This window comes from Haemorhous mexicanus, chromosome 9 (assembly GCF_027477595.1).
Source record: "Haemorhous mexicanus isolate bHaeMex1 chromosome 9, bHaeMex1.pri, whole genome shotgun sequence".
NCBI lineage: Eukaryota > Metazoa > Chordata > Aves > Passeriformes > Fringillidae > Haemorhous > Haemorhous mexicanus.
The window spans coordinates 24,684,772-24,711,863 of NC_082349.1; the positions used below are offsets into that span (position 1 = coordinate 24,684,772).

Genomic DNA, 27,092 nt, shown 5'->3' on the forward strand with positions numbered 1-27,092 from the left:
TGTGGGTTGAAAGGGATCTTAAAGCCCATCCAGTCCCACCCCTGCCATGGGTAGGGACAGCTTTCACTAGCCCATATTTGCTCCAAGCCCCATTCAGCTCGGCCTTGGATGCTTCCAGGGATCCAGGGGCAGCCACAGCTTCTCTGGGCACCCTGTGGCAGGGCCTGCCTACCCTCACAGGGAACAATTCTTTCCCCACATCCCATCTAACCCTGCCCTCCCTTCACTGGCCTTGGTACCATGCTTTCTTCTACTCAGCTATTTCTCTTCCATGTATATCCATTCTCTGTCTCACATCTGCATGCTAAGCAATACTTGAAAGAACCACTCTGGATGGGATCTTTACTGTACTCCTTTAAGTCCTTCTTGTCTAGTTCTTCCCTCTCAAAAGTACTGCATATCCTCTGTTTTATACAGCTGGTCAATTTTGAGCTACATCATTTGACCTCTCTGCCTTGCCCCAGCAGCAAATTCTCACATGAAATTGTGCGTGACGTGATGGCAGATGGAGCCAGAGTGGGTGGAACAAAGCCATTTTCTCCTAATACATTTTCTGGCTACAGAATTAATGGCTTGCAATATATTTCTTCCTTTCTGCAGTTCCTCCAGTAATTGAGGGCGATGCTGACACAGCCCAGAGCAGGCAGGTGGTTGCTGGGAATTCTCTGACGTTGGAGTGTAAGGCTGCTGGCAACCCTCCCCCTCTCCTGACCTGGTTAAAAGATAGAGTTCCTGTGAAAGCAAGTGACAAGCTCCGTGTCCTGGCTGGGGGCAAACAGCTGGAGATCCTGAACGCCGTGGAAACTGACCAGGGCCAGTACTGGTGTGTGGCCACAAGCATAGCTGGAGAACAAGAAATCAAGTATGACGTTGAAATCTTAGGTGTGTGAGCTGCAGATTTATCAGGTTCCCATAAACCTAAGATGGAGAAGTTCCATAAAACCTATGGTTTTATTTCTGTTGGTATTAATATATTAAGATGAGTAAGTCATGCTCTGTATCTAGCTGAACTAGCACTGCACAACTTTTCTGTCCAGGGCTACAGGACAGTTGAAGATTTGTACTTTCAGGTTAGTTCTTGAAGGATTTTTGTGCATGTGGTAGGTAAATATTCTCAGCAACCTCTAAAATTCTTCTTACTTGTCTTCAGAGAAGAAAATTGCAGAAATACATTAGAAATATCACCTAGCAGCTGCCTCTGGGAGAGGACATTTTTCTCTGAATTTGTGTTGTGCAAGTTCATACTGAAAAAAACCAGACTTTTTATTCTATATCCCTTGAATCCATTACACAGCCTGTATTTCAGCAGTCCCTTCTGAATGTCTTGGGGCCTTCTGACAAGGGAGAGAACTGTAAAGACTGATTTTTAGGTTTCGCTCACTTGAACATAATACTGAATGCAGATGTAGAACATCCCTTCTGCTTCTGCAGGTTAATGTCACTGGTCTTGATAGTGAAGGAGCTGTGTGGCCGTGCTTCCTTCCCAGAGAGGATGAGACAGGGTGAAGAGGACCTGGAAGAGGATCCTCTGCACCTTTGTTTTGCTGACAAAGGGTGCCAAAAGCACCCCCCCTTCCCATCCTTTCACAAGGTTCTTCTGACAGAATCTGGACAACACAACCAACCAAGAAACAGTAAAAAAATGCGCAGTGATTTGAAGCCACTAAATGTCACTGTGCAGATGTTTCCCCTCAGAAAGGAGCAGTGGTTCATAATGAATCAGTGGTGTTTAACAGTGCTGTTTGAGAGAGACTTGTTTGATATTTCTGATGTGTAAATGTTTCTCTTGGTGGATTTTTCTCTCTTATAGTGCCACCATTTGTGGAAGGTGGGGATGAGCTCTTGGGCTACATTGTGATTCTCCATAGCCCTTTGGAGCTGGATTGTTCAGCAAGAGGGACACCCTCACCAACTATCACGTAAGGGCACTGGTATGACAGTAGAAAAATATAAATAAATCTGCTGGTTGGTTAGGTGAGGTTAATGAGCCACCTGTGTTAATCAGTGGTGGTTAATGAGTAGAGGACGAACTCCTGGCTCCACTGATAGCACCATCAGGCACTCACTTGGCAACATAAGGATTTCATTTTAAAGTAGTTTGATTTGTTGTGCCAATATCCATGTCCTGGAGATAAGGATAGAAAACAAGAGCAGACAAAACTTTAAGTCCTTTGCTAATGCAACTTAATGTGCCCTTTCTTCTGCCACCCATGATTGCTTTTGCTTTGGAGGTTCCTCTCTGCCTCTGGTGGTATCTGCTGTCACCTTTCTGACACGGTCTTTAGTGGCTATTCCCCAATACTCTCTTCTGATAAACCCTTCAATTTATGGCACTCAGACAAGGGGAATACCACCTGACACTTCCAGACTTCCCTAGGAATGCAGACTGAGTTACTGAGGCATTCTGTTTAATAGAATTGTGCGTATTTTGAGATTGTTGTTGATCTTACTTTCACTGACAAGTGAAATGGAGCTTCCTTTTTGGTAGGTGGTTCAAAGATGGTCAGCCAGTTGGAGAGGAGGCTGGACACAAGGTCTTATTAAATGGACAGAAACTTGTCATCTCTCAAGCTCAAGTGTCAGACAGCGGCCGCTATAAATGTGTGGCTGCAAACAAGGCGGGAAAACATGAGAAGGAATTTGATGTTACAGTGCACGGTAGGTTACTCAAGGTGGGCGGGAAGCAGCAGACAGCAGACTGCTTTTATTTCAAATTGCTGGCAAGAAGGTGCTCAAACTTTTTATAAATGTTTATTTGCATTAGCAGGTTGTAAAACTGGAGAGGAGATTAGATGAAATCGAATCATAGAATGGTTTGAGTTGAACACCAGCCACTTCCACTAGATCTGGAAGTAGAAGTAAAGCTGCACTTACCTCTGGGATACTGCTTCTGTATATTTAAATGTACATGTTTAAATGAGGCAACATTTTTTTTCTGGTGCTTTTTGCAGTTCCTCCGACCATTAAATCAGCTGGGCCTTCGGAGAGAGCAGTTGTGCTCCACAAGCCTGTGACACTGCAGTGCATAGCCAGTGGCATCCCCAGCCCTTCCATAACCTGGTTAAAAGATGGACAGCCAGTAAACACAGCCAGGGGAAATATCAGAGTAAGCATGATTCTTTTATGGGATCCAAACCATGGAAGATAGTTGCTGTAAGTTACACACGTTAGCGCTTCTTTTCCTTACGCTTCTCTCACACTGTAATACCAAAGTGCTTAAGGGCCATTCTGCAGAGTGAGGGCCTTTCTGCCTGATTAGGGTGGTGTCTCAGGTAATAGCAGAGTTCAGTAGACTGAATCCCACTAGACACCTCATATCAGGAGAGTTCATGACTGGAAATTCAGAATCTGTCTCCTTGCAGTTGTACTTAGCCCTTCAAGGTCAAATGCTTATCTGCTGATTGTGAGGGGTGATTAGCTTGAGCTGTTTTGTGATCACTGCAGCAGCTACCTGTAATTTCCTTCTCCTGGTGAGATCCTGCCTTTCCATGAAGAGCCCTCCCCAGTGTTCTCATGTTCCGGGGGTGAGTGCTTGCAGTGGCTTTGATTTCCCGTGGCTGGAGCAGTTTTTGGTACCTTGCCTGCAGTCTCCTGTGCCTGCCTGCCCCTCACCAGCCAGGTCTCCTCACACCTGTACAGCTCCCGATGCTGCTGCCCCAGGGACACAGAAATCTCTGACCTAGCAGTTTGCTCGTTCCATGAGCTGGGGTTGGGAGGGGATGAGCCCGGCCGTGTCCGCTCACTCCGAGCGGCTGTGCTGGGGACACTGGTGTCACACAGCTCCTCTCTGTGTTTGGGAACAGCTGGAAGCCTCGGGCCGTGTCCTGCAGCTTGGCAAGGCCCTGCCCGGAGATGCCGCCCGCTACACCTGCGTGGCCACCAACGCTGCGGGGGAGGCCCAGCAGCACACCCGGCTCCACGTGCACGGTAATGCACCCAAACGGGGCTGTCCACGCAGCTCTTCCGCCTGGGCTCACCTTGCTCTGGCTTTTCTCCTGGCTCTGCACATCCACCTCTCAGTTCTCTTTCTCTGTCCCACTCCATTAGTAAGGGGTGAGGGCAAAAACTGGCTTTTGTGGAGTTTGGCCTCTCTCCTATAATGCCAAAGGATGCAGAAATGAATTAATGTCTTTCCAGGTACCTCTGCTGCTCAGAGGTATCCCTAAAAGTCAAACACATTCCTACTGACCCACCCCTCAGAAGGGCACTCTGTGCTTCTGAATCAAGGTGTGATATACCACCACTGTCATTACTAATTTCATCCAAGGTTTTTGTGTGTATTGGTATTACCCGTGACCTTGGGAAATGGGAAATTTTTACAGGAGTAACTTTTCTGAGAAAGGAACATTTTCTTGTGAAGGGATTTTTCAGCCTGTTTAAAAGGAATTTTCTTTTGCAGCTAAAAATGATAGAAAAAGACTCAGGGAAACTCGAAAAGCTGTAGTTTGCATGTGAATTTAATAAATGCTCTCACTATGATTTACGTATATTTGGCTTAGAAGTGGTCACAAAGTGTTGTGCATTGCTGATGTGACCCAGTCCTCAAAGGAGGGGTGGGAATCCTCAGGAGGTGTAGGAATAGACTGTGGCAATATTTTCACAGAGTATGGCTACGTTGTCTTTTATTGCTGAACCAAGCCAGTAACTGGGAGGCGTTAAACTGAAGCGAGGAGAGGTTGCAGAGTCTATGTGGGTGGGACTTAGAAAGAGGAGCCACATTCAGACTGTGATAATTGCATCCCAACCAACTTCAGTGTCAGTCCCATGCTCATAAAGCTCTCCTTTGCTGTCAGTCTTCATGTTCAAATTGCTATTATCTGGTGTTTCTGTCATGTTTCAGATTTTGGAACTTCAGGAAGGTAAAACAGTCTACACTGCTCAGTTTACTATCAGCAGCTGAAGTGAGAGGAGCTTGCCACAAAAAAGAATGGCTGTTCTGTGTTGTGTACCCATTACTTGCAAATCTTTAAGTTCCATTTTTCCTGGAAAAAATTAAAATTAGCAAAAATAATGTTTTAGTCCTCTTACCACTAATGAGATTATATAATTAGAGAGTATTCCCATTTCAGAGTTGGAATTTCTGGAGAAATTCCTTGGTCACCCAGCAGCTGAAGCTTCTGCAACTCATTGCCCAAAGTTTCTCCAAGGGTAGATGACTTTGTGATCATATACTCTGCTATCTGGGTGGCTGAATTAATGCAAACCTGCTGCTTTTGTCTCTTCCCAGAACCACCCAGTCTGGAAGATGCAGGAAAAATATTAAATGAAACAGTGGTGGTGAATAATCCAATCCATCTTGAATGCAGAGCATCTGGGAACCCTCTGCCAGGTATCTATGTGCATCTTGGGGAGCATTTCCTCAAGGGTCTCACTTTCATGTATCTTTGGAAAGTAATGGATATGCTGAATGTGGAGCTAATTGTGTGATCTTAAACCAGCTAGAAACTGTGTGATGGGAAATGTCAATGTATGGGCTGACATGGAGGAAGGATTTAGGAATTCAGTGATCCCCACTGATAAATGAGTGAAAACACATCACAAGGATAATCTATTCCCTTGTGATGCCCTGTCCACAGGCAAGAGCACTATTAGATTTCTACTGAACGAGCTTTAAACACATCCACTTTTATCTCCTGTCAGTTCAGTATTTGTTAGTGTAAGGCAGACCTGAAATACTTCATGGATTGAGTGTGCCTCTCAAGTGTGCTCATGTCTAGGACTTCTTTAATGTGTGGCTTTTGTTGCCTGGTAAGATATAAAAAGACATATTGAGAGCAATTTGCTGTATTAATTATTGTAGAGCAAAACAGGGGGAATTGTTAATAAGAGCTTATATCTAACACAGCAAATTATTCTCATGCTGATTATAACAACATTTTCAGATGAAAGGTGTGCAACATTTCAGATGTGCATCCAGCTTCTCCTTTTCTGCCTTTTTTAGAATTTTCTACAAAATAATACTTTGAAGTCTAATTTATACTTATATTAAAAAAGTTAAACTATTGAAGAAGTAAAATGTTATAAAAGCATAAGAATTTTATGTCTATTTTATGCTCTTAAACTTTTTCTCCTTTATCTTCCAAATTTTCAGTTATTTTAGTTATTGGCAATTAAAATGATGGATTTCAGATAATTTATGCAATAAGAACAGTTTGGTCACCCCAGTGTGATGCAATGGCACATCCTGTTGTCAAGATATAACATAAGTCAGGAAAGTGAGGAGCACAGCATCCCACTGGAAAAGAGAGAAGCTGTGTGCAAGTCTTATCTATCAGTCAGGCCAGAGCACTTAGTGGGTGTGAGTCTTTCCCCAAAACCCCTTGTGTGTTTCAGATAATCCTTCCATGAGCAGTAATTTCATCTGAGTAGTGAAGTGGTGCCAGGAAAGCCTCAATGACCCTTTCTCCTGATGGATGGTGCCATCTTTTGGCTGAGATGCAAAATCTGCAGATTTTCTTGGGTGTCAACTTCCTATAAAATTTTCTTCTGCAGTAACACCAAGTTTTCTGCTCTGTATTTTAGATTTTTGATCTGTCAGTTGCACTTTGATTTGGTTGCTTATGTTTTGATTCTTTGTCCCAGGTAGTTCAGTTTAATGTAGTGATAATTTAAGGCAAAAGGTAAAAAAAAAAATATAGATGTTATAGAATCCCTGGATAGATCCTCTATCTATCCCTTCTTATATATATCTATAATATCTAGGGCTATTATAGTATCCCTGGATGGTTTGGGTTGGAAGGAACCTGAAAGCTCATCTCTTTCCATCCCCCTGCCATGGGCAGAGACACCTTCATATTTTTGTGTGGTTTTAAACAGCTGCTCTTTACCTTGGTATAAGATAAGTAAATTTCCTATAATTTACTTTGTGTGATAATTTCTCAATTTCAGAACACTTTTCCATAAATATATGGGGGATGTGGATGATGGTGTCAAATTTGCTGTTGAATTGTGGGGCACAGTCAGAAAATCTACCTATTTCCTGATTTTCTGTTCCATTTTATTATTCTTAATCCTGACTAACACTGCCGTTGGCTGTTAAACATTGGTGTGTGTGGGAAAGCTGAGGTGGCCAGTGTGACAGCTCTGTGGTGCCACGTTTGTTGGGGCTGGCAGTGATTTGTTCCCGTTCCTGCCCCGCAGCCGTGTCGTGGTCCAAGGACGGGCGTGCGCTGGGTGACAGGGGACAGGTGCTGCGCATCGAGGGCGCGCAGGTGGCCGACTCCGGCCTCTACAGGTGCCTGGCTGCCAACGCCGCGGGCACGGCTGAGCTGGTCTACAGCCTCCAGGTCCATGGTGAGTGCACGACCACGGAACTCTCACTCTTGGAGCTGGGGGAACACTTCTGAGAGCATTGAGTCCAGCTGTTCCCCCAGTGACCCATGTCCCCATGTGCTACATCCACATGGCTTTTAAATCCCTCCAGGAATGGGGACCCCACCACTGCCCTGGTCAGCTGTGCCAGTCTGCCTATCCTATCCATGAAGAAACTTGTCCTAATATCCAAATTAACCTCCCTACCCCCAGCACAAACTTGAGGTTGCTTTCTCTTGCCCCGTATTGTGACACTTAGGAAGAATACATGCAAGCTCCACCCTTGCTTTCCTCCTTTTCCAGTCTGCTTAACAGACTTGTGTCACTCATCACGTGATTACAGAATTCCAGGATGGTTTGGGTTGAAAGGGACCTTACAGCCCATCCAGTGCCACTTCCTGCCATAGGCAGAGACACGTTCCACTAGCCCAGGTTGCTCCAAGCCCTGTCCAACCTGGCATGGGACACATCCAGGGATCTGGGGGCAGCCATAGCCTCTCTGGGAATTCCATTCCAGGGCCCTCTCCACCCTCACAGCCAAGATTTCCTTCCCAATATCTCATCTATCTCATCCCTCTGGTAGTAGAGAGCCATTCCCCCTTGTCCTGGCACTCCATGCTCTTCACTCTTCTGTTTTCTCACTGATATTGGAATAAGTGTTTTGAATGTGGAAGATGTGCCAAGGGAAAGCATGCCTGGGAAGAATGAATTTATGGAAGAGGTATTTTGTTTAAGGGATCACTTGAGCAATTTGGAGGCCCAGGCAGTTGCTAGGATTTGTTTTAGGTGACTTTAAAGCTCACAATAGACAAAGGACACAGATCAAACGCTCTTTCGTAATCCAAGAGTTTTAAAGAAAAATGTGCTGTGTCCAAGTGTCCAAGAAGATGAAGTGGAAGTGTGTGGGTGTTGGCTGACATGAGACACCTAAGCAAAAGCCCACCTGGAGCTTTTCCACTGATTTCAGTGGCTTTTGGATGTGGCCATAATCCAAATTCTTATCTTTGATACATTCATGTGCATGTAGCTGGTTTTCTGTGGGAGTCTTCCATGCAAAATGTGGCCCAAATTTGGCACAATGTACTCAGCTGAGATGCACACAAAGTATATAGTTCCTATTAATGTTAATTAATGACTTGGGCAGTGCATTTCCATGGATTTAATGACCATCATGGGAAAAACTGATGGCACAAGACGTAGTCAAAGGCAATTAACCCCACCCAGTGATGAATTCCCAGAAATCCTTAGAGCTAAGGTCATTATTCTAGTTAAATGGAAAATAACCCCGCAGTACATGTGCACCCTTTTAGGGATGGCAGAATTTCAGCAAACATGCCCAGAGTTTTTTAGGGAACTAAAATTTTCTAAGACACAGAGCTTCCCCTTCTAGAACAGAGTATATGCAGTTGCAGCCACAAGTAATGGCATCAAAGGAGCTAATTGCATCAAACTCCTGTCCATACACCTGCTTCATTTAGCTGGTGTCCTGCCAGGCTGACAGCAGAGAGGTGCTGGAATTCACTGTCCACAGGTCTATCATCCACTGTCTTTAGAGTTTATGAGCTTGAGACACTTAAAGGTTTTGCCCTCTTTACTGTGGGAAGCAATGGCTCCTTAATGGAGACCAGGCTCAAATGCCAAGTACTGAAAGTTGTGCTGCATTTATGGAAATGCTGCTCTGGATTTCCATGAGCACCTGCCTCCATCAACTACTGGTCTTATTCTACAATTTTTGTTGCTAATAGTGTTATCAGATCTTTTTGACATTAAAAAACAATGCTTGATACCTCAGGCTTAACACTGAATGGAGCCAGGCAGGCCAACTGAAGGAATCAGGTGAAATTCCAGTTTAGTTAGAATTCATAGGATTTCATTGTATTATTTTTTTTTCACTTCTTTCTCCCCACTATAGCTTTCTCGGGCATTTGAGAACAATGAATGCTGCAACAGGAGGAGCTCTATGTGTGGGGAAAATATGAAAAAATTATAGAATCCTGTGCCTTTTTTCTGCCCTTACTGCTATTGCTGAAATACGTGTACGAGGAGAATCACAGAATCATGGCATGGTTTGGGTTGGAAGGGACCTTTAAGCCCATCCAGTTCCACCCCCTGCTGTGGGCAGGGACACCTTCCACTATCCCGAGTTGGTCCAAGCCCTGTCCAGCCTGGCCTTGGACACTTTCAGAGATGGGGCAGCCACAGCCTGAGATACAGGTTCTTAGAAGCTGCTAAATTCATTAATAATGAATCTTATTTTCAGTGCAGAATTTTACACATTTTCTCCAGTCATATAGGGCAATGTGTATGAGTAGCTCACGCCATTCTCATCTCTTTGCAGGAGTGACTTTAAACATTAAGTTTTTATCTGATACTGACTTTTGAACTTTATCACTAAGTTATTAATGGTAGGAGCAAATAGAATAGTTTTGATTCTCCTAGTGCATGAAACATCTTCCTTTTTAAATTTTTCTTGTTTCCCTTTCTACCAGAGCCCTACAACATTTGCTAGACTGTGTGCCTAGAGTAAGTGCTTTAGATGTTCCATTGCAATGTTTTGTGTCATCAGAGGGGCAGATGTTTTCCAGTCTAATCTGATAAACGTTTCCATATGCTCTGCCAGGGCAATTTATCACTCTGTGTATGGATTTGCTTTATGTGGTTTATATGGTAAACTCCTTTCTTTAATCCCTGCCATTCCTAAAGTCTTTCACAAGGTCTAAATGGAATAGTAGAAGAGTTTTAGGGAATATTTTCTGGCTTTATGGTTTGGTTCCTGGGTTTCACAGCTGTCCTCTGGGCTGTGGGCCCAGTCCCACATACCTTGCTCACAGTAGTTTCACTGCAGTTATCTGCCTGCTCATGCTAGGGAAGAGCAGGATCTGGCACAGAGCAAAGACATTACAAGAGTTCAGCAGGAATAACATGAGAAAAGAGAAATAACATCCAAAACTATGCAGCCTATTTCATTTCATTGTGATTAATACTCTTATGTAACTGTTACAGCCCTTTTTCTGTGGATTTTTTTTTCAGTCCCCCCATCCATCTCTGGCAGCAGTGACATGGTGACAGTAGTGGTCAATAATGCAGTGAGACTGGAGTGTGAAGCCAGGGGCATTCCTGCCCCTATCCTGACATGGCTGAAGGATGGGAGCCCTGTGTCCAGCGTCAGCAACGGCCTCCAGGTACCAGGGACAGATCCTGCTCTGTGGTGTTCCCTCTTATGGGAGGAGGCTTTTAAGTCAGTGCAGCTTAATGGAAGAGAATAAGATGGAGGATTTGGAATAATAATATAAGAGCCTTTGCTCTGGGTTGTTTGTGTGAGTTTAGTTCCAGTACTGTGTGAAGTAGAAGATAGAGATATATTGAAATAAAGTAGTCCTTTCAGCTGATGTCATACTGAGTAAATTTGCATCAACAAATTTTTCACTTACTGGGAAGAAGAGGAAATTGGACCAGATTCCTCTGCTGAAGAGATCTGAAAAGTTTATTACATACACTAGTAATTCAGAAAAGAAAACCAACCTCTGAAATAAGGAGATATTTCAGAGGTAAAATGAGAGGCCGTGGTTGGTTTTTGGAAGTTGATTTTATAATCTGAAAGGGAAGAGGAAGAATTTGTGTTCTGTAGGAACAGCTCAGGGCACAGACAAAAGGTGTTGGCAGCATGTTTGAAGCTGGTGGGAGGGAGGGAGAGGTGTCCAGATCCTGCAAAGTCTTGAGAATGCCAGGAATTCCCTAGGGACTGGAAGGAAGTTAGAGTTCTGCTTTTGCAAGTCTGGATTAGAAGAGAACACCAGAGTGCAGGGAGATAGTGGGAAGCAGTGGCAAAACAAGTGTTCCATTTTAAATGAGCCCTAGGAGTTCCCCTACCTGTGATTGGCACTGGGGTGTCCCTGAAGGTGCTGCGCTCTCATTGCAGGTCCTGTCGGGGGGCCGGGTGCTGGCACTGCCCAGTGCCCAGCTCAGTGACACGGGGATGTACACGTGTGTGGCAGTCAACGCTGCAGGGGAGAGCCAGAGGGACGTCGACCTCCGCGTGTATGGTGAGTGACAAGCATCTTTCTTTTGGCTCTGAGAGCTGTTCTTGAAGCTTTAAAGCAGCACAGTGGGCCCAGACCCTAAGCAGTGCTGAATAAAAATAGTCCCAACCTGGAATGGAAGGCCAAGTGAGGAGGGGTGGTTTGTGTATGGAAGTTAAAACATATATGCACATCTACCTTCATTTACTAAAGTGTGTAGGTGTGTCCTTCTGTGTATCAATGTAACTACATTGAATTTACAGCGGTGAATTTACAAGTTTTATGCATAAAAGGTTATTTATGAATGATAAAAGAAAATACGTGTTTGTGTAAAAGCAGATCAATCTGCCAGGTGAGAGATATTCTTAGGCCCAGAGCTCTGTTGTCCTTATTGCACCAGAAGGAGGTACTGGGAGTTCCCCATCCAGCTCTGCAGTTCCCACGCCATTCCCAAGCCTTGCTCTGCCTGCCTAAATGGAGGGGACTCTTTTAGAGCTAAATAGTGATGCTGTGTTGAGTCCAGCCATTCAGTTCTGTCTCCTTCAAGGAGCAGGAAAGAAGTGTTTTTTTAGTTTGTCAGTTTTCCAGATTGTCAGTGACTTAATTCTGATTTTTTTTTTTTTTGCCTGAACTTGTGTAATTTCATCCTCCCTTCTGATCTGGGCCATGCTCTCGGATACCTGGTGGGATTGTTGGGACTGTCCTATGCAGGATTTTGGTGATCCCTGTAGGTCCCTTCCAACTCAGGATATTCTGTGATTCTGTGTTTTCTTGTATGAATTTCATCCTGTATTTTTTGTAACATGCATCAGATGCCTTTTCATATTCATAGAATGGTTTGGGTTGGAAGGGAGCTTAAATCTCACCCAGTTCCACCCCGTGCCATGGGCAGGGACACCTTCCACTATCCTATGTTGCTCCAAGCAGCATCCACTCTGGTCTTGGATGCTTCCAGGGATCTAGGGGCAGCCACAGCTTCTCCGGGCACCCTGTGCCAGGGCCTCCCCACCCTCACAGGGAAGGATTCTTCCTAATATCCCATCTAACCCTGCCCTCTGGAAGGCACTCCTAAGTGTCCTGTCCCTCCAGGCCCTTGTACCCAGTCTGTCTCCAGCTCTCTTGGAGCCTCTTCAGGCACTGGAAGGGTCTCTGAGGTCACCCCATGTTGTGTTCTCAGAGCCCATGGGTGCTGTGCCAGCAGGGATGCCACAGGGACTGACTGTAGCAGGTTTTGAGTTCCTTGGACATCTAAGAGGATTTGTCCAGCAGCAAAATGAGGATGAACAATAATCTGACATTTATTTTAGAAATGTTACAATTCCAGATGTGTAGAGAGGCATTTGGAATTGAGGAACCTTTGTGGTTTTGCTTTTGCTTTCAGTAGGTCAGTTCACTCTGCCAGTCTCCAGCATTATGGCAATCCCCTGTGGAAAACCTTGCAAGAAAAGTTAGGAGTTTGGATGAGTTCTAAGAAGGGGCAGCTGGCCAAGTTATTTGTTCCTGAGTTTGGCTTTCAGAATTGTCTCCCTTGGTTAGGGTACCCCTGACTGAAGTCCTGGTGACTTTTACATCTGGAAAGGGGCAGTTAGAAACCCAGGATTCTGCTGTGGCAAGTGAGCCAAAGTTAATATAGGCTGGAACACTTCATGTCTAGAGCAAGGAGTATCAGGGTCTCTTTTGGAGTTTGAGGACAGGTGTGTATGTGTGTGTAATGTGACATAGGTATATTTAATATTCCTCTTTTATTTTCTGGAACCTCTGTCCATTTTAGCTGGAGGAAATGAAAAGAGTTAGGAGTTGTGCATGTTTAAAATTAGTGTTGTATTAGAAGCTGGCCAGGATTGAGCTCAGCTGCAGGACCAGCTTGAGTGAGGCTGTCACCAAAAAGTAATATTGCTCTTCAGACTTGCCTCACAAGGGCAATCTAATTAAGAAGCCACAGGAGGAAAACTATTTGGAGTAGAGTTGGAGCTGGATTGGTTGGAAATATGCTCTGAGCCAGGAGTTGGAACAAGCTCAGTTACTTACAGTTACTATGAGCATAATTAGATTAATTATAAACCCCATTCCTTCAGAAATAAGTGCTGTAGTGTCTGTGTCATAAACTCAGTTTCCTTTTGAGCACATTTCAGTTCATTGAGCTGAGAAGAAAAGTAAATGGTTGAAAAGTCTTTGGAAATAAATTTGCCTTCTGCAGGAATGGATCAGCTTCCAAGTCTCAGTTCCACAATACTCATGAAGAATCTGGACCTTTGTGAGTTCTAGAAAGATAAAAAGATAAACAGATTTTTTTTTCACTTACTATATTTCTTATCCACAGGGACCAGGCTTTTCCCTAAATTATTTCCAAACTGTGAAATCAGCAGCTCTGCTCTGTACTTCCTGGGCATGAAACACAAAGCTTGATTGTTCCTGGTCTTTCAGGCCACCTCCAGAGCTGTCTTGCTGTCCCCTGAGTGCCACTTTGGAACACGTTCTGGTCTCCCATGTGTGATTAACCTGCTGTGCTTGTTCTCACAGATGGTCCCACTGCCTCCCTTCTCACCCCAAAGTTCTGTGCACTCAGACCCTCAGTGTCTGGGGTCATGGATCCCAAAACTAAAGGGCAAAGGAAATGTGACAATAAAGGTTCTTATATTTGGTCCTGGTCAACTTCTTGAGGGGCAGTATTTTGTCTGTGTTCTTTTTGACTGCAGCCACAAACACTTTCCCTGTGGAAAATTTCTGATTTGCTGTGTTCAAGGTTTAGTTCTCAGTTGCGTTCTCAGTTACTTTTGTTTTTCTGATTGTGGAAACGCAAAATTAAAAAATGAGGGGGAAAAAAAGTGTTTTCTTAAATCCTGACACTGTTCAAGAAAAACGAATGGGTTTCAATTGAAGTGTTCAGTGTTCTGGGGTTTTTTATTTCTACACAGAAAACTGTCCTTTCAAAAGGAGATTTTTCTACTGTCTAATTTGGAAATAATAGTGTTATAATGAGGTTATCACTGAACTGCAGGACAAATGCAAATACAGCACTCAGTGCCAAAAACTGCATTACTTAGTAGATCCCACAAATCTGATACATGAGCTAATTGTGGATTATTATTTGTTGATTAAGTCATTAACCCATTGACTTGCTTGCCAGCCATGTAAGTTCTTATACTGTCAGCTGTATTTGGCCATCTCTGGACAAATTATCTATAGGTCACAGTTTTCCTAAAGTCAGATATCCTTCTTGGCACTGTTTGGAACAGTTTAAGACATTTTCAGCTTCTGGGGCTGATTGTTATCTCATGAGCTTTTTCACTCAGCAGCTCTTTTTCTTTCTTGCAGGAATGCATTCCCCCATTTTTATATACTGGGGATTTTCCTTTCTAGCTATGTTTAAAGGGGTTTTTTTGCTAGTCTTTGGTTCTCCTTATGATTTCTCTGTAGCTGATGCCTCACTAGTGTGTATTTTGTGTAGAAGACATTCTGTAAATAACAAAAATGATTCTTGTGGTTTTTGTGGCATAAAGGAGACTGAAGTTATGTGTAACTGAAGGTGTCATTTTATCTTTGCTCTGTGAAGTCCCTTAACCCTGCGTTATGGTTGCTCTGTGAAATCTTCAGTGCCCAAAGGTCCCTTGGTTTGAGCAATAGAGGAAACAGCTTCAGGTTGTGCTAGGGGCGGTTCAGGTTGGATATTAGGAAAAATTCTTCACAGGAAGGATGGTCAGGCACCTGCACATCTGCCCAGGGCAGGGGTGGAGTTGCCATCCCTGGAGGGATTTAAGACCTGTGGATGTCGCCCCTGGGGACAGTGCTGGGGAGTGGTTGGTCTGGATGGTCTCAGAGGGCTTTCCCAAGGTAACCGAGTGTGTGATTGTGTTGGTGCAGTCCCTCCTGACATCGTGGGCGAGGAGCAGAACGTGTCAGTGCTGCTGGGCCAGGCCCTGGAGCTGCGGTGCCAGGGCAGCGCTGTGCCCCCGCCCCGCCTCGCCTGGCTCAGGGACGGGTGGCCCTTGCTGGAGAAGCCAGGCCTGAGCATCTCTGCAGATGGCAGCGTGCTGAAGGTAAGCTGGGCAGGCAGGGCGTGCTGAGGCTCACCCCAGGGAGCTGCACCCTCCGTGGAGGTGGGACAGCATTGGGCTCTCTGGGGCAGCAGAGCAGTGTGTGAGGAGGGAGGGATGGCAGAGACCCTGGCTGTCTGGGTACTGAGCTTGCTGGATTCATGCTCTATTATTAACGTTCTGGGAAACATATATAAAAATGAAATTGAAACCTGAGCCCCCTCTCCCTACACGTTTCATGAATAATTACGTAGGAAGAAGAAACCCAGGTTTTCCTTTTGTCCCCAGATTGAAGGAGCTCAAGTGCAGGACACTGGACGCTATACTTGCAAAGCGACAAATGTTGCTGGGAAAACTGAGAAGAACTATAATGTCAATATTTGGGGTAAGATTTGTTAAGCTTATTCCAGAAATGGGAACAAGCCTCAGAGCTGAATTATGATGTGAGGCACTGAAATCCTCTGTAGTTCATCAACACTCAGTTGGTGAGGCTCATACAGGGATATATTGTTGTGTTTGCTGTAGTTGAACGGGCCCAAGACAGTGCCCACATTTTTCAAATTGCTTTAATTTAGTTCCTAATTAACACCAGTTACAGGCCTTTGTTGAGCTTGCAGGAATGAGAGTAGTTAGAACTATAACTAGTGAGTGGCATCCCTTCTCATGGTAGGGGGTTGGAACAAGATGATGTTTAAGGACCCTTCCAGCCCACACCATTCTGTGATCATGATTCTATAATATATGCCTAGATTTGGATCCATAACTTTAATGCCATTTAAAGTAACATACCAGCTTTCCAGTTACTGAAATGCTGAAGTACTGGAAATTGAGATTAATAAAAGCTGCCTTACAAACTTATGAGATAAACAGGGCAGGAGATTTTTCCTCCATTGAATGCCTTTATTAAAGTTATTAGTTCAAAGAGTTTTGGCAGATCTGCAGGGTTCTACCACCATTCCCAGCAGCAACTCAGAATAGGAGGATTATGCAACTCTGTCCCCGAAGAGCCAAGGCCGGGGGTCCTGTCCTCACAAAGGCGGTGGGGGTATACCCTGGTTTCTCAGTTTGAATCATTAGTCCAGGGGGTCCTGGGTCCGACTGGCATCATTTGTAGTTGGGGCGAGGAGTGACCGAGGTTTTCAAGCATCTCTGCCGGCTTCGGACCTCGGCCTTGATGTCCAGACACCACCCTGACTTCTCAATTCTGCTTTGGCTCGTCTTTTTTGGGGTATTTTCCAGGATTTGGTGAAGGTCCCGTCCCAGTGCAGTTTGGGTTTGAGATAAATTTGCATGTCTCCTGAGATGCAAATTTCTCCCTCTCCCCACCGTCCGAGGGGAGGTTGTCATCCTCCTGGCAACAGGCTAGGGTGGTTCTGAAAAACAAGAATTCTCTACAATAGAGAGTTAAACGGCGGTACTTAAGGATACTCAAGGGGTGAATCCAACATTTCACTAACAAAGAACTCTTGGCCAGCGATCAATTCCTAGCTCAACTGAAAACTCCTCTGCAGCCCCTTCTCTTAAAAAAAACGGTAACTTTTTTTGTTTGTAACACTTATTAGTGCTGAATCATGAAAACAGCTTTAATAATTTTTTCTATTGTTCTATGATGAATGTGGTCTAGGACATTATTGTAATAATTGCTTTTGAGGGGGTTTTCTGCACCATCATTTTCTTCTCATGTTCAAACTGACATGTCCCTGTTTTACTATTATAAATGAATTTCTTATTTGGAGTCACAAGACTAGAATTACATACGAGGGTTTGTAACACTAAAATGACATTTTTCAAATCAGATTTCAAGTCTGTCATTATTAAAAGACTCATTCACGGCATTTGAGTTAGAGGTGGGTGTTGTAGTACTGTGCCATTTTCCCATGCTGAAGCAAATGCCATTTACTGTGCAGGTCAGCCTCTGCTCTCCTCTTCCTCTCCCAGACTATTACACAGGACCTTTGCTGGAGGGACTTAGATTTGTTCCTTTGTGCAGTATGACCATTCCAGTAGGATTTGAATGGAGGGATAATTCTTTGCTTGTTAGCAGCTTTGATGGGATAAGCTTGATGGAAACCACAGGCTGCCTGTGAAAGCCGTCTGTGGGTAAAGAATTATAGTTTTCATTTATGCCCCAGCATCCAAAGTCCTCCTTGACATATTTTGAGATTTTAAATCCAGGAAATGTATCCTTCTGAGGATTTGTGAGAGCTAAGTGTGGATCCAGGAGCCAGCCTATGAGTTAAATGAAGAGAACAGCACAGGCTTGTCCTGGCTGGAAGCAGGACAAATAAAGGGTAAAGCAGACAGTACCATAAGGCCCTTGGCAGTGTTGTTTCAAACCCCACACATCTGGTTGCTGCTGGAGAGCTGGAGGTATCAGAAGGAGAAGCTGGCTATTGTCACATGCATTAAAAAAGTGCCATGTAAGTTGTTCACCTGGGAGATTTTATTTGCCAAGTTCAACCTACATTCTCCTCTGCTTTTTCTTGATCTCTACCTACTCAATTTTCATCTGATGAAAATCATTCCCTGATTCCTAAGAGGCAATTAGCCCTTCCCCAGCAATTGAACCAAAGTTTTTTAAGACTTTGAGAATCAGAGTAAAACACTGGTCCCTTTTGTCTGCAGCTGATTTAGAGTCACAGAGCTGTAAACAAAGTGATCCTTCTGTTGCTGGAGGGTGATCAGAGGGGTGGGATCCATAGCCTTGGATGTGGCAGCCAGCATGCTGGAAACATTCAAAGGAAAAATGTAGGAGGAATTTTAAAAGTCACTGATGATGATGATGATGATGATCTCTGTGGGTTTATTAGCTGAGGCCATGAATGAGGCAGGCTCTTAGAGTTGGAGTCACTTGACAAAGTTCCCCAAACCAGCTTTGTTCAGTGAAGTCCATTAAAGACAGCCCAAATTAAAGCCTGTGCATGCAGCAGCCCTTAGAGCCCAGAAGGATGGATGCAGTCATTCTCAAGTGTATTGTTCCCTACCCAGGGCCTGGTTAGCATTGAGGAGACAATTCTTGTCATTGCTTCAGAGCTGAATGGGAGAGATTTGCATGAGGGTCATTTGGGGTTTGCTGCTGGCTGATAATGTGCTGTTTCAAAGGCTGCACTTATTTGGCTTTTCTTTGCAGTGTCACCAAGTATTTCTGGCTCGGATGACAGCTCTCAGCTGACAGTCACTGAAGGGAGCTTGATTAGCCTCATCTGTGAGTCCAGTGGCATCCCACCACCCAGTCTCACCTGGAAAAAGAATGGTGGGTAACTGCCAGTTGTCTGTTTTATAAAGCAAATGGGATAATTCTGATCTACTGAGTTTTCTTTTCATCTTGTGTACATTTTGGATGGTGTGTTCTGAGGAGTTCAAATGTGCAGATATATCTGCATAATCCTGGCATTGAGTAATGTGGGCTCCAGGAGTAGATTATTCCCTTCTGCTTGGATTAGGTGTTTCTAAAGGTGCAAGAGAAGTGCAGTGCTGAGATTGATCACCTGGCAAAAATGAAGTGTGGAGCACTTAAAATGTTCATTTACTGTGCGGCAACAGCAGCAGCATGGTGCCCCATCCCTGGAAATGTTCCAGACCAGGGTAGATGTCTTTTGAGCAAGTGGAAGGTGTCTGGGCCCATGGCAGAGAGTTGGAATGAGATGATCTTTAAGGTCCCTTCCAACCCAGACCATTCTGGGATTGTAAGACTTGTTTGCGGGCCAGGGTGTTCCTTTGTGTGAAGTTGAGTTTCTGCCCTAAGATCCACTGCATAACACAGATTCTCTGAGCTGGTTTTAAATCTGCAGCCATGGCATCCTGCCAAGTGGTGAAGATGTGTGTAGTTGTAGTCATTGCTTTGGGGATTCACCAAACCCTTTCTCTCCTCCCATCTAATTCAAGAGTAATCTGCACACCTTTTGCTTTAGGGGTCAAAGTTACATTGCCAAACACCTCTTTAGGGGTTGGCAGACAAAGCCAGCTATTTTCAGCACCTTCTTTTAGCACTCCGGGAGAGAGAATACAGGACAAAATAAGATAATTAACTTTTCCAGTGTAGTAATTCTTGTGTTATTAATCAATCTTACTTTTATTTGTGTTTTTCTAAGCAGAACAATTCAATATGGTATGTACTTGTTTTAATTAGTTTTGGCTTATGGAAAGAGCAGGTTTTAATTACAGAACACTTTTTCCAATGCATAACGTTTTCAGAGAACAGGAAGTTCTTTTAAAACCCTGTCTCTTGGAAGCCAGAAAGGCCTTGTATGACATGTGAATGCACTGCAAGGATAATGTGTACACTTAATGGAAGGAAGGAGACTTAAACCTGCTAGAAAGTCTAAAAATGCAGTTAGAAAGGAAGAGTGATTTTTTTTCAGCATGTTTGACATTTGGTACACTTTGTAGAGAGATTTGAAAGCACAAGAGGGAAATGAAGATTCAGCTTGTTAGAAGTATCCATGGCAGGTGCATTCCTTCTGTCAGGAAGTCTCCATACAGTTTGGAAAGATGAAAATGGATAATCTGAGGTCTCCAAGATGGAAGAATCTGCTCAGAGAATGAAGTGGGAGTTTGCTGTTATGTTTCTGCTGAGGATTTCCTGAGAAGAAGCCTGTGACACACAACACACAGATAGTGTGAAACTAAATTTTATATTTCTAAGCGCTGGCTCTGCTGAATGAGACAATTATACACTGAAAAATGAGTCACCTTTTACTGAAAGTGCTGAGCTTTCTGCTCAGTGGAGGTGTTCCAAACTCTGGATGGATGTGAGGGAGAGTCAGTGTGCTTTAGCTCAGGGTATGCCATGAAATCAGTGGTTAATACAGAAAGTCCTCAGGATCTGCTTGTGCCAAGTTCCTGCTCTCTAGAAAAACTCTTACAGAGTACTTCTAAAATGGGCAAATGTGTGCAACTCAGTCCTTTTGAATGAGCCAGTGGACTTCACACCACATGAATTTCATTTACTCCTGGCCACTTGTGTAGTTTTATGTGACAGAAGGTGTCTTGCAGGCTCTCCTGTGGTGCCGGAGCCATCGGGAAGGGTGCGGGTGCTGTCTGGGGGCAGACAGCTCCAGGTTGCAGTTGCTGACAGGTCTGATGCTGCATCTTACACCTGTATTGCTTCAAACGTGGCTGGGAGTGCCACCAAAGAGTACAGCCTGCAAGTGTACAGTAAGTGCCAGGAAAACTCTGATCACAGTTTGCCAGTTGTGCAGTAATGCTACAGGAGTGTGAGCTGGGCAGTGATGTTGAGCTGCAGGGTCTCCAGAGATGGAGTGCTGCCTGTAGGACTGTTTAGAGGCAGTTCAAGGAGAGTGTTATGTCATTAAAATTTTGGCAATTTGGACCTGTAGCTTGACCAAGACATTGCATATTCCTGTTGAAAGTGCACAATCCACTGATGTAACCCCTTTAGTCTTGTCCCCAAACTGCAGTAGTGATGACAACTGAATGAACTCAGATTTCCCTTAATTCCCTTAGACTTTACTATATTTTTGTTGGGAATAAAAGGAGGTATTTTTAAACAATGCCACAGAGAAGAAAATCTTCCCAAATCTGTAGGGATTGATAGTGCGGGGACAGTCTCTTTTAATTTAATTTTTTTCTCTTGTTTGTATTTTAAAAATTGCCTGTAAGTTAACATTTTAAAAAACATTTTTACGTTATGTTGTGGGAGCGGGGGAAAGCAGCTGATTTGCCTTTTACTAGCCCTGCTGCTCTGAAAAAATGACTCAGCAGCAGGTGAAGATTCTGAAGTTGCAGCTTCCAGCTGACTCCTACGCTGACTGTGTCCCTTGTTCTTCCTTAGCTCGACCAACTATATCCAACAGCGGTCCCCACCCGTCAGAGGTCATTGTCACTCAGGGAAGTGAAATATCCCTGGAGTGCGAGGCTCAGGGCATTCCTGAGCCATCAGTGATGTGGCTGAAGGATGGGCGGGCACTGGGCAGTGGCAGGGAGGTGACAGTGCTGGCCGGGGGCCGTGTCCTGCGGCTGCAGCACGCCCGGGTGTCCGACACCGGCCGCTACGTCTGCGTGGCCACCAACGCCGCCGGGCTGGCCGACAAGAAATACGATCTTAGTGTCCACGGTGAGTGGGGGCCACCTGGGGCACTGGCAATTCACCACTGGGTGGCCAAGCAATGGTGTGCAGCTCAGTGCACCTCCTGGATCTGCTGCAGGAGATGCAGCTCTAGTTGCAGTGTTAGGAAGAGCCCAAATCCTGGTTTATAACTCCTGAATATTTGAAAATTTTAGCCCTCTTTCTGGTAATATCAATCTACCCCAGGTTGCTTCATCTCCCAAGATAACCAGGATATGATACAATTTTACATTATACTGGGGTGAATGTCATGGTGGGAAATATTCTGTTGTTGGAGAGAGAAATCAAGGTTTAACCAAGACCATCCTGCTACTCAGCCTCAGTAAACTAATATTTGGGTGACTCAACATTTTGTGAGCAAAATGAATTTGTATTTGCTCTGAAGTATGGCTTTTCCCTACTCTTTGCTGTAGTTCCCCCAAGTATTGGTGGTTACCTGCAGCTGCCTGAAAACATCAGCACTGTGGAGAAGAATCCCATTTCCCTGGTTTGTGAAGCCTCAGGAATCCCCTTGCCAGCAATCACATGGCTCAAGAATGGATTGCCCATCACCTTGAACAGCTCAGTGCAAATCCTCTCAGGTACAAAAGCTGGAGGGCACATGGCAACATCTCATTTTGTCATGCCCAGAAATACACTTCATTTTCTCTCCTACATATTTTTCTCCACCTCTTCCTCTTCACAGTTGTTTTACTGTTTAAAGAAGAAAAATCTTTGAAAGAACAAATGACAAAAACCAAAGCCCATCTCTAATTTCTATGGGTCTCAGAAAGAGAGCCTCAGAAATGAGGGCATGTAAAAGCATTTCTGGCTGTGTTGTTTCTTTGGCCTCGGATTTGCCACTGGAAAGTAGAAATCTCATGACAATAACTTTTTATGAAGTTTTATGATAGCTGCCATGCAAAGCCTGTATCATGAACCTAAGAAAATTATCAGACAGGTAAAGAGCTGGAAGGTGTTTAAGAGCTCAGCTAAGACTGCATTTGAAGCTGGTAAGCTTCAGGATATTTTAATGAATGCAGCTTTTAATGTTACAGATAGTCCTGTCCTATGCTTTCCCATTTTTGCATATGGTGTGTGGAAAAAGGAGTGGGTGTGTGATTATTTCCCAGTATGAACCTGGCTCTGGGAGCTGCTCTGCATTCCCTTCTGTGTCAAGTTGCCATCAACAAAAATAACATCTTCTGGGCTTGATTGTTTCTGTCCTCTCTGTTGCTTTCTACACCCACACTAATCTCACCTCGCAGATTGAATGTCAGGAAGAGAGAGACAAAAAGATGTTTATTGTCTCTGGATGTTGGCTGTGTGGGAGGGGAAGCACGCCAGGGCTCAGGGCTTTGTTTTCCTCCAAACTTTGTGCTTCAGAAAGCTGCCTGTTGTGGTAATGAACTGTAGCCAGCATGGCACTTGGAGCTTTATTTGTGCTTGTAAAGCTGTAAAAAACAACAACAACAACAACAACAAAAAAATCCTCCTCTAATTTTGGATTTAAATACTTTGCCAAAGCAAGATTCTTTTTCTGATGACTGAAAACATACTTGGCATTGTATATAATTTCAGTGTGTGGACACACTGCTGGCAGCTTTTAGTCATTTAATTCAGATCATGGAATCACAGAATATCCTGAGCCAGAAGGGACCCACAAGGACCACCCAGTCCAGCTCCTGGCCCTGCATATGGGCTTTAGGAAGGAGAAGAGCTTTTGTATAGCCAAATGTAGAAAATCTGTCCTGCTTCAGCACTGGAGGGCTGGGTGATGCCAGGGAAGGTCACAGTCAACCTCCTGCAGGCAGGTTTCTGCCTCTGCTTTGGCCTTATGCAGGGGTGGATGGGAGAAGGGATCAGGGAGACATGAGGCTGGCAGACCTGAGCCTCCTTCAGTCTCCCAGTGCTCCCTCCAGCAGGCAGGATTCCTTGGGCAGAGGCACATCCAGTAACCAGCTCAGCAGTCTGTTCCTCCAAGTGCATGACTAGGATCATCACTTTCTCCACTATAGCCACAGGCAGGAGCTGCCCAGGGCAGGTGTGGTGTGGATTAGGGAATGTTGCTAACCAGACACTGGGAAAAGCTGCTGGCTGGCTCCTGCCTTTGGCTTCACACTCAAATGCTCCCTGATGTCTGTTCTGCTGTTCCTCTGCCAAAAAGCAAGGAAAGAGAAGTTTCTCTGTGGTGGCAAAGCAGAGGTATTCCTCGTCTTTGGTCAAACATACTTGCAAATCTTCCTTTTAAATGAAGATGTCTGTTCAAACATGACTTGACAACTACAAAGTCAAGAAGTATCTGTTCTTTCAAACCATTGCATGTAAACCAGTGCAATTGTCAGCTGTTGCTATTATTATTGATGGCACAATTAATGCAAATGCTAGAAGGGAGAGGTGGAGTTTTATTCCTTATCTATGAAAATACCTTAAGGGTATTTATAGAAATATGCTTATTTTTGTGTGTACCCACATAAAAAACACTGATGAGGCATTATTAATTTTCATGACTTTTCATCTAGAATCTCAGTACAGCAAAGCACTCTTGTGAGTGAAAACCCTGCTGTCTGAAGCACTGTGTGCTGTCCCAATTTCCTGCCCAGCAGTGTGTGTTACAAACACAGCATTCCTGCCGTGTCCTAAGTGCCAATCCATGAATCCCATGCAGTGGAGCAGGCTGTGTGTGCCCTGCCCAGCCCTGGGATGGTGCTGGGTGGCAGAGCAGGCTGTGTGTGCCCTGCCAGCCCTTGGATGGTGCTTGATGGCAGAGCAGGCTGTGTGTGCCCTGCCCAGCGTGCTGGGTGGCGGAGCAGTGTGTGTGTGCCCTGCCCAGCCCTGGGATGGTGCTGGGTGGCAGGACAGGCTGTGTGTGCCTTGCCCAGCCCTGGGATGGTGCTGGGTGGCAGGGAAGGACTCTGATGCTGTTTTGGCTGTCTCAGGGGGCCGGACACTGCGGCTCAGCCCCGTGGGTGTGGCAGATGAGGGACATTACACCTGTGTGGTGACCAACGCTGCAGGAGAGGCCAGGAAGGACTTCTACCTCTCTGTCCTGGGTGAGTACCTGCTTTGGTTTTGGGGCAGCACAAGAGAGGGGTTTGTATTGTAAGGGGGAGAGCATTCTGTATGCTTTGCTGGTATTTTAAAAAATATTATGCCAAAACACACATCCTTATGGGGAAAAACAGTGAATTTGATACCACAGACAGAAAATCAGGTTTTAAAGAGAAGCTTCTTCTACATAGAATCATAGAATCCTGGAAGGGTTTAGGTTGGAAGGGACCTTAAAGCACATCTCTTTCTAACTGCCCCACCCCCTCCCCATGAGCACCACTACCCCAGATTGTTCCAAGCCCTGTCCAGCCTGGCCTTGGGTACTTTCAGGGATGGCAACCTGTGCCACAACCTCCCCACCCTCACAGGGAAAAATTCCTTCCCAATACCCCATCTATCCCTGCCCTCTGGCAGTAAGAAGCCATTCCCCCTTGTCCTGTCCCTCCAGGTCCTTGTCCAAAGTCCCACTCCATCTCTCCTGGAGCCATTGAGGTCCTAGAAGGGTCTCCAGAGTCTCCCCAGAGCCTTTTCCTTCTCCAGGGTCAGCAATCCCAACTCCAGTACAGTGGAAACCTTTAGTCAGCAGAGCCTTTAGTATGATAGAGTATATAAACCAATGTGGTAGGGGGAGATCCTGCTGATGCACTTAGACCAGGAGTTGTCCTGCAGGCTCTTTAGATGCTATTTGGAACCATTAATGTATTATTCTATTACATTGCTTAGTTTTGCAAATCAGTGTATTCCCCAGAAAACACTACTTTTTGGTTTAGTAACTCTTATTTTTATCAATAACTGTTAGGTCTGGCACAGTGAAAGTTTTCTCTCAGCATTTCTGTATAGAATTTTGTTCTCAGTTTCCTTTCTCTGAAGTGCTGAGCGCCCTCATCTTCCCTTGCCTTCATCTGACTTGGACATATTCAGCCAGTAAATGATAACTCCCATTCAAGTCAGTTCATGTTTATTTGATGAGCTCATGGAAGTGTAAGTGTGGTAGAATGGAAGAGATGGATAAACACTGGAAAGCATTCATTGTCCGACTGTTTTCTTTGGAGGGTTTTAGTAGCAGGGTGTTCTTGAGGGTTCTGGGAATCTCTATTGCATAGGCTTTGTTTTCCTTGAAGAAAAATGCTCAATGAAGCTGATTTCAAGTGGAAAATTCCATTGTTCAGTCTTCTCTTCCCTCCCCCCAATAATTTCTTTGTCTTTCTAGAGGAAAGTTACTGGAATGGGTCCTGACAGTGGCACAGAATCCTCACCAGTCGCTGTCAGTAGGAACTGTACACAGACATGCCAGGGTTTTTCTGGGTTATCATCGGAGGTGCAGCAGTTTGCGGGCAGAGCTTGGTGTAATAAGCACAATATTTAGATATTTGGAAAGGGTTTGGTGTGGCTTTGCCATATTTTTAAAATTAAGTTGTGTTGACGACTTGCTGTATTATTTTGGAGTCAAAGCAATGAGTTGCTGTCTTAGTTTATGAATAGTAGAAACTTCTGGCCTAACTTAAGTCCTGAACTTTATGATTTTAAGCTTTGTTTTCCCTCATCTGTTTCCTTCACTCAAGCTTGAACCCTTCCTTAGTTATCAGAAATCTGGTGTAACATTCTTGTCTCTGTTGACAATGAATTCTGCATATTTCCATGATTCTTGCTTTTATAAAATGTTTGCTTCCAGCAACGAGCTAGGTCACAAATAAGCTATTAAATATATTAATAATAAATGTATTTTAATTCCTTTCTTCTTAGGTCTTCTATCTAGACTGAAAGTTTGCATGTTGCAGGATTATTAAAATATAAATCAGGCTCCTTACTCTGATATTTTTATTACAAAATTTCCTATATCTCCTGGAGATGGAGCTACTTTCTAATAACTACAGGTCCCCTTTTCAGCCTGTTACACTCCATGCCTGGTTTTACTTGTAGTGCCAATTTCTTTTGGTCTGATCTACAAATGCCTCTACCTTGAAGAAATAATTGATCACAGCTTTTAACCAGCACAACTGCTCCCCAGCATGCTCATAATCTGCCCTCCACATCCAAAAGCACAAGTTGACCAGGATAATTTGGAAACATGTTAGCCACATCAGCCATACAGTAGGAGTTTCCTTGCCTTGGGTTGGCTGTCGGAGGGGGGCTGGGATAGGTATTTTAGGGATTTTTTCTTCTACTTCCCTAGAGAAAAGTAATTTGTACCGCAGCAAGGTGCCTTTAGATCTATGTAGTGGTTCATTCCCATATGGAACTAGCTGTATTTGCAGAGAACACTGCTCAGCCGTGGCACAGCATCCACTTGTTGGGAATCTGTTGTATTGCTCTTGATTTTTTCTGGCAGTTACTGTGTAACCAAACACAAACAGTGATGAGTTTATTCTCCTAGTCCTGTGTTCCTGGGCTCATCCCTCCTAGCAGCATCATCAAGCAGCTTCTTGTATTTCAGTGTTGCAAGGAAACCATGCTGATGTTGTGTCCTTGCCTGTTGCAGTGCCTCCAGGGATTGTGGGGGAAAATGCTCTGGAAGATGTGAAAGTGAAGGAGAAGCACGGAGTTACTCTGACATGTGAGGTGACAGGTAAAAGAACAGGTTATGATTTCCCTTTGCTTATCAAAGCCATG

General features: G+C 44.5%; 1 protein-coding gene across 3 annotated transcripts in view; it reads left to right on the forward strand.

Annotated features, from left to right (window-relative positions):
* The window catches only part of HMCN1 (hemicentin 1), a 166,567-nt gene that overhangs the window by 86,071 nt on the left and 53,404 nt on the right, over positions 1–27,092 (forward strand). For all 3 annotated transcript variants that reach the window (XM_059854550.1, XM_059854552.1, XM_059854551.1), the window contains exons 32-48: positions 601–882; positions 1,811–1,919; positions 2,489–2,658; positions 2,952–3,106; positions 3,804–3,927; positions 5,228–5,329; positions 7,141–7,293; positions 10,342–10,493; positions 11,231–11,354; positions 15,192–15,367; positions 15,653–15,749; positions 18,495–18,617; positions 20,360–20,521; positions 21,159–21,440; positions 21,866–22,033; positions 24,371–24,484; positions 26,962–27,048. In XM_059854550.1, the coding sequence (XP_059710533.1) occupies positions 601–882; positions 1,811–1,919; positions 2,489–2,658; positions 2,952–3,106; positions 3,804–3,927; positions 5,228–5,329; positions 7,141–7,293; positions 10,342–10,493; positions 11,231–11,354; positions 15,192–15,367; positions 15,653–15,749; positions 18,495–18,617; positions 20,360–20,521; positions 21,159–21,440; positions 21,866–22,033; positions 24,371–24,484; positions 26,962–27,048 (2,580 nt within the window). The remainder of the gene's footprint in view (positions 1–600; positions 883–1,810; positions 1,920–2,488; positions 2,659–2,951; positions 3,107–3,803; positions 3,928–5,227; positions 5,330–7,140; positions 7,294–10,341; positions 10,494–11,230; positions 11,355–15,191; positions 15,368–15,652; positions 15,750–18,494; positions 18,618–20,359; positions 20,522–21,158; positions 21,441–21,865; positions 22,034–24,370; positions 24,485–26,961; positions 27,049–27,092) is intronic.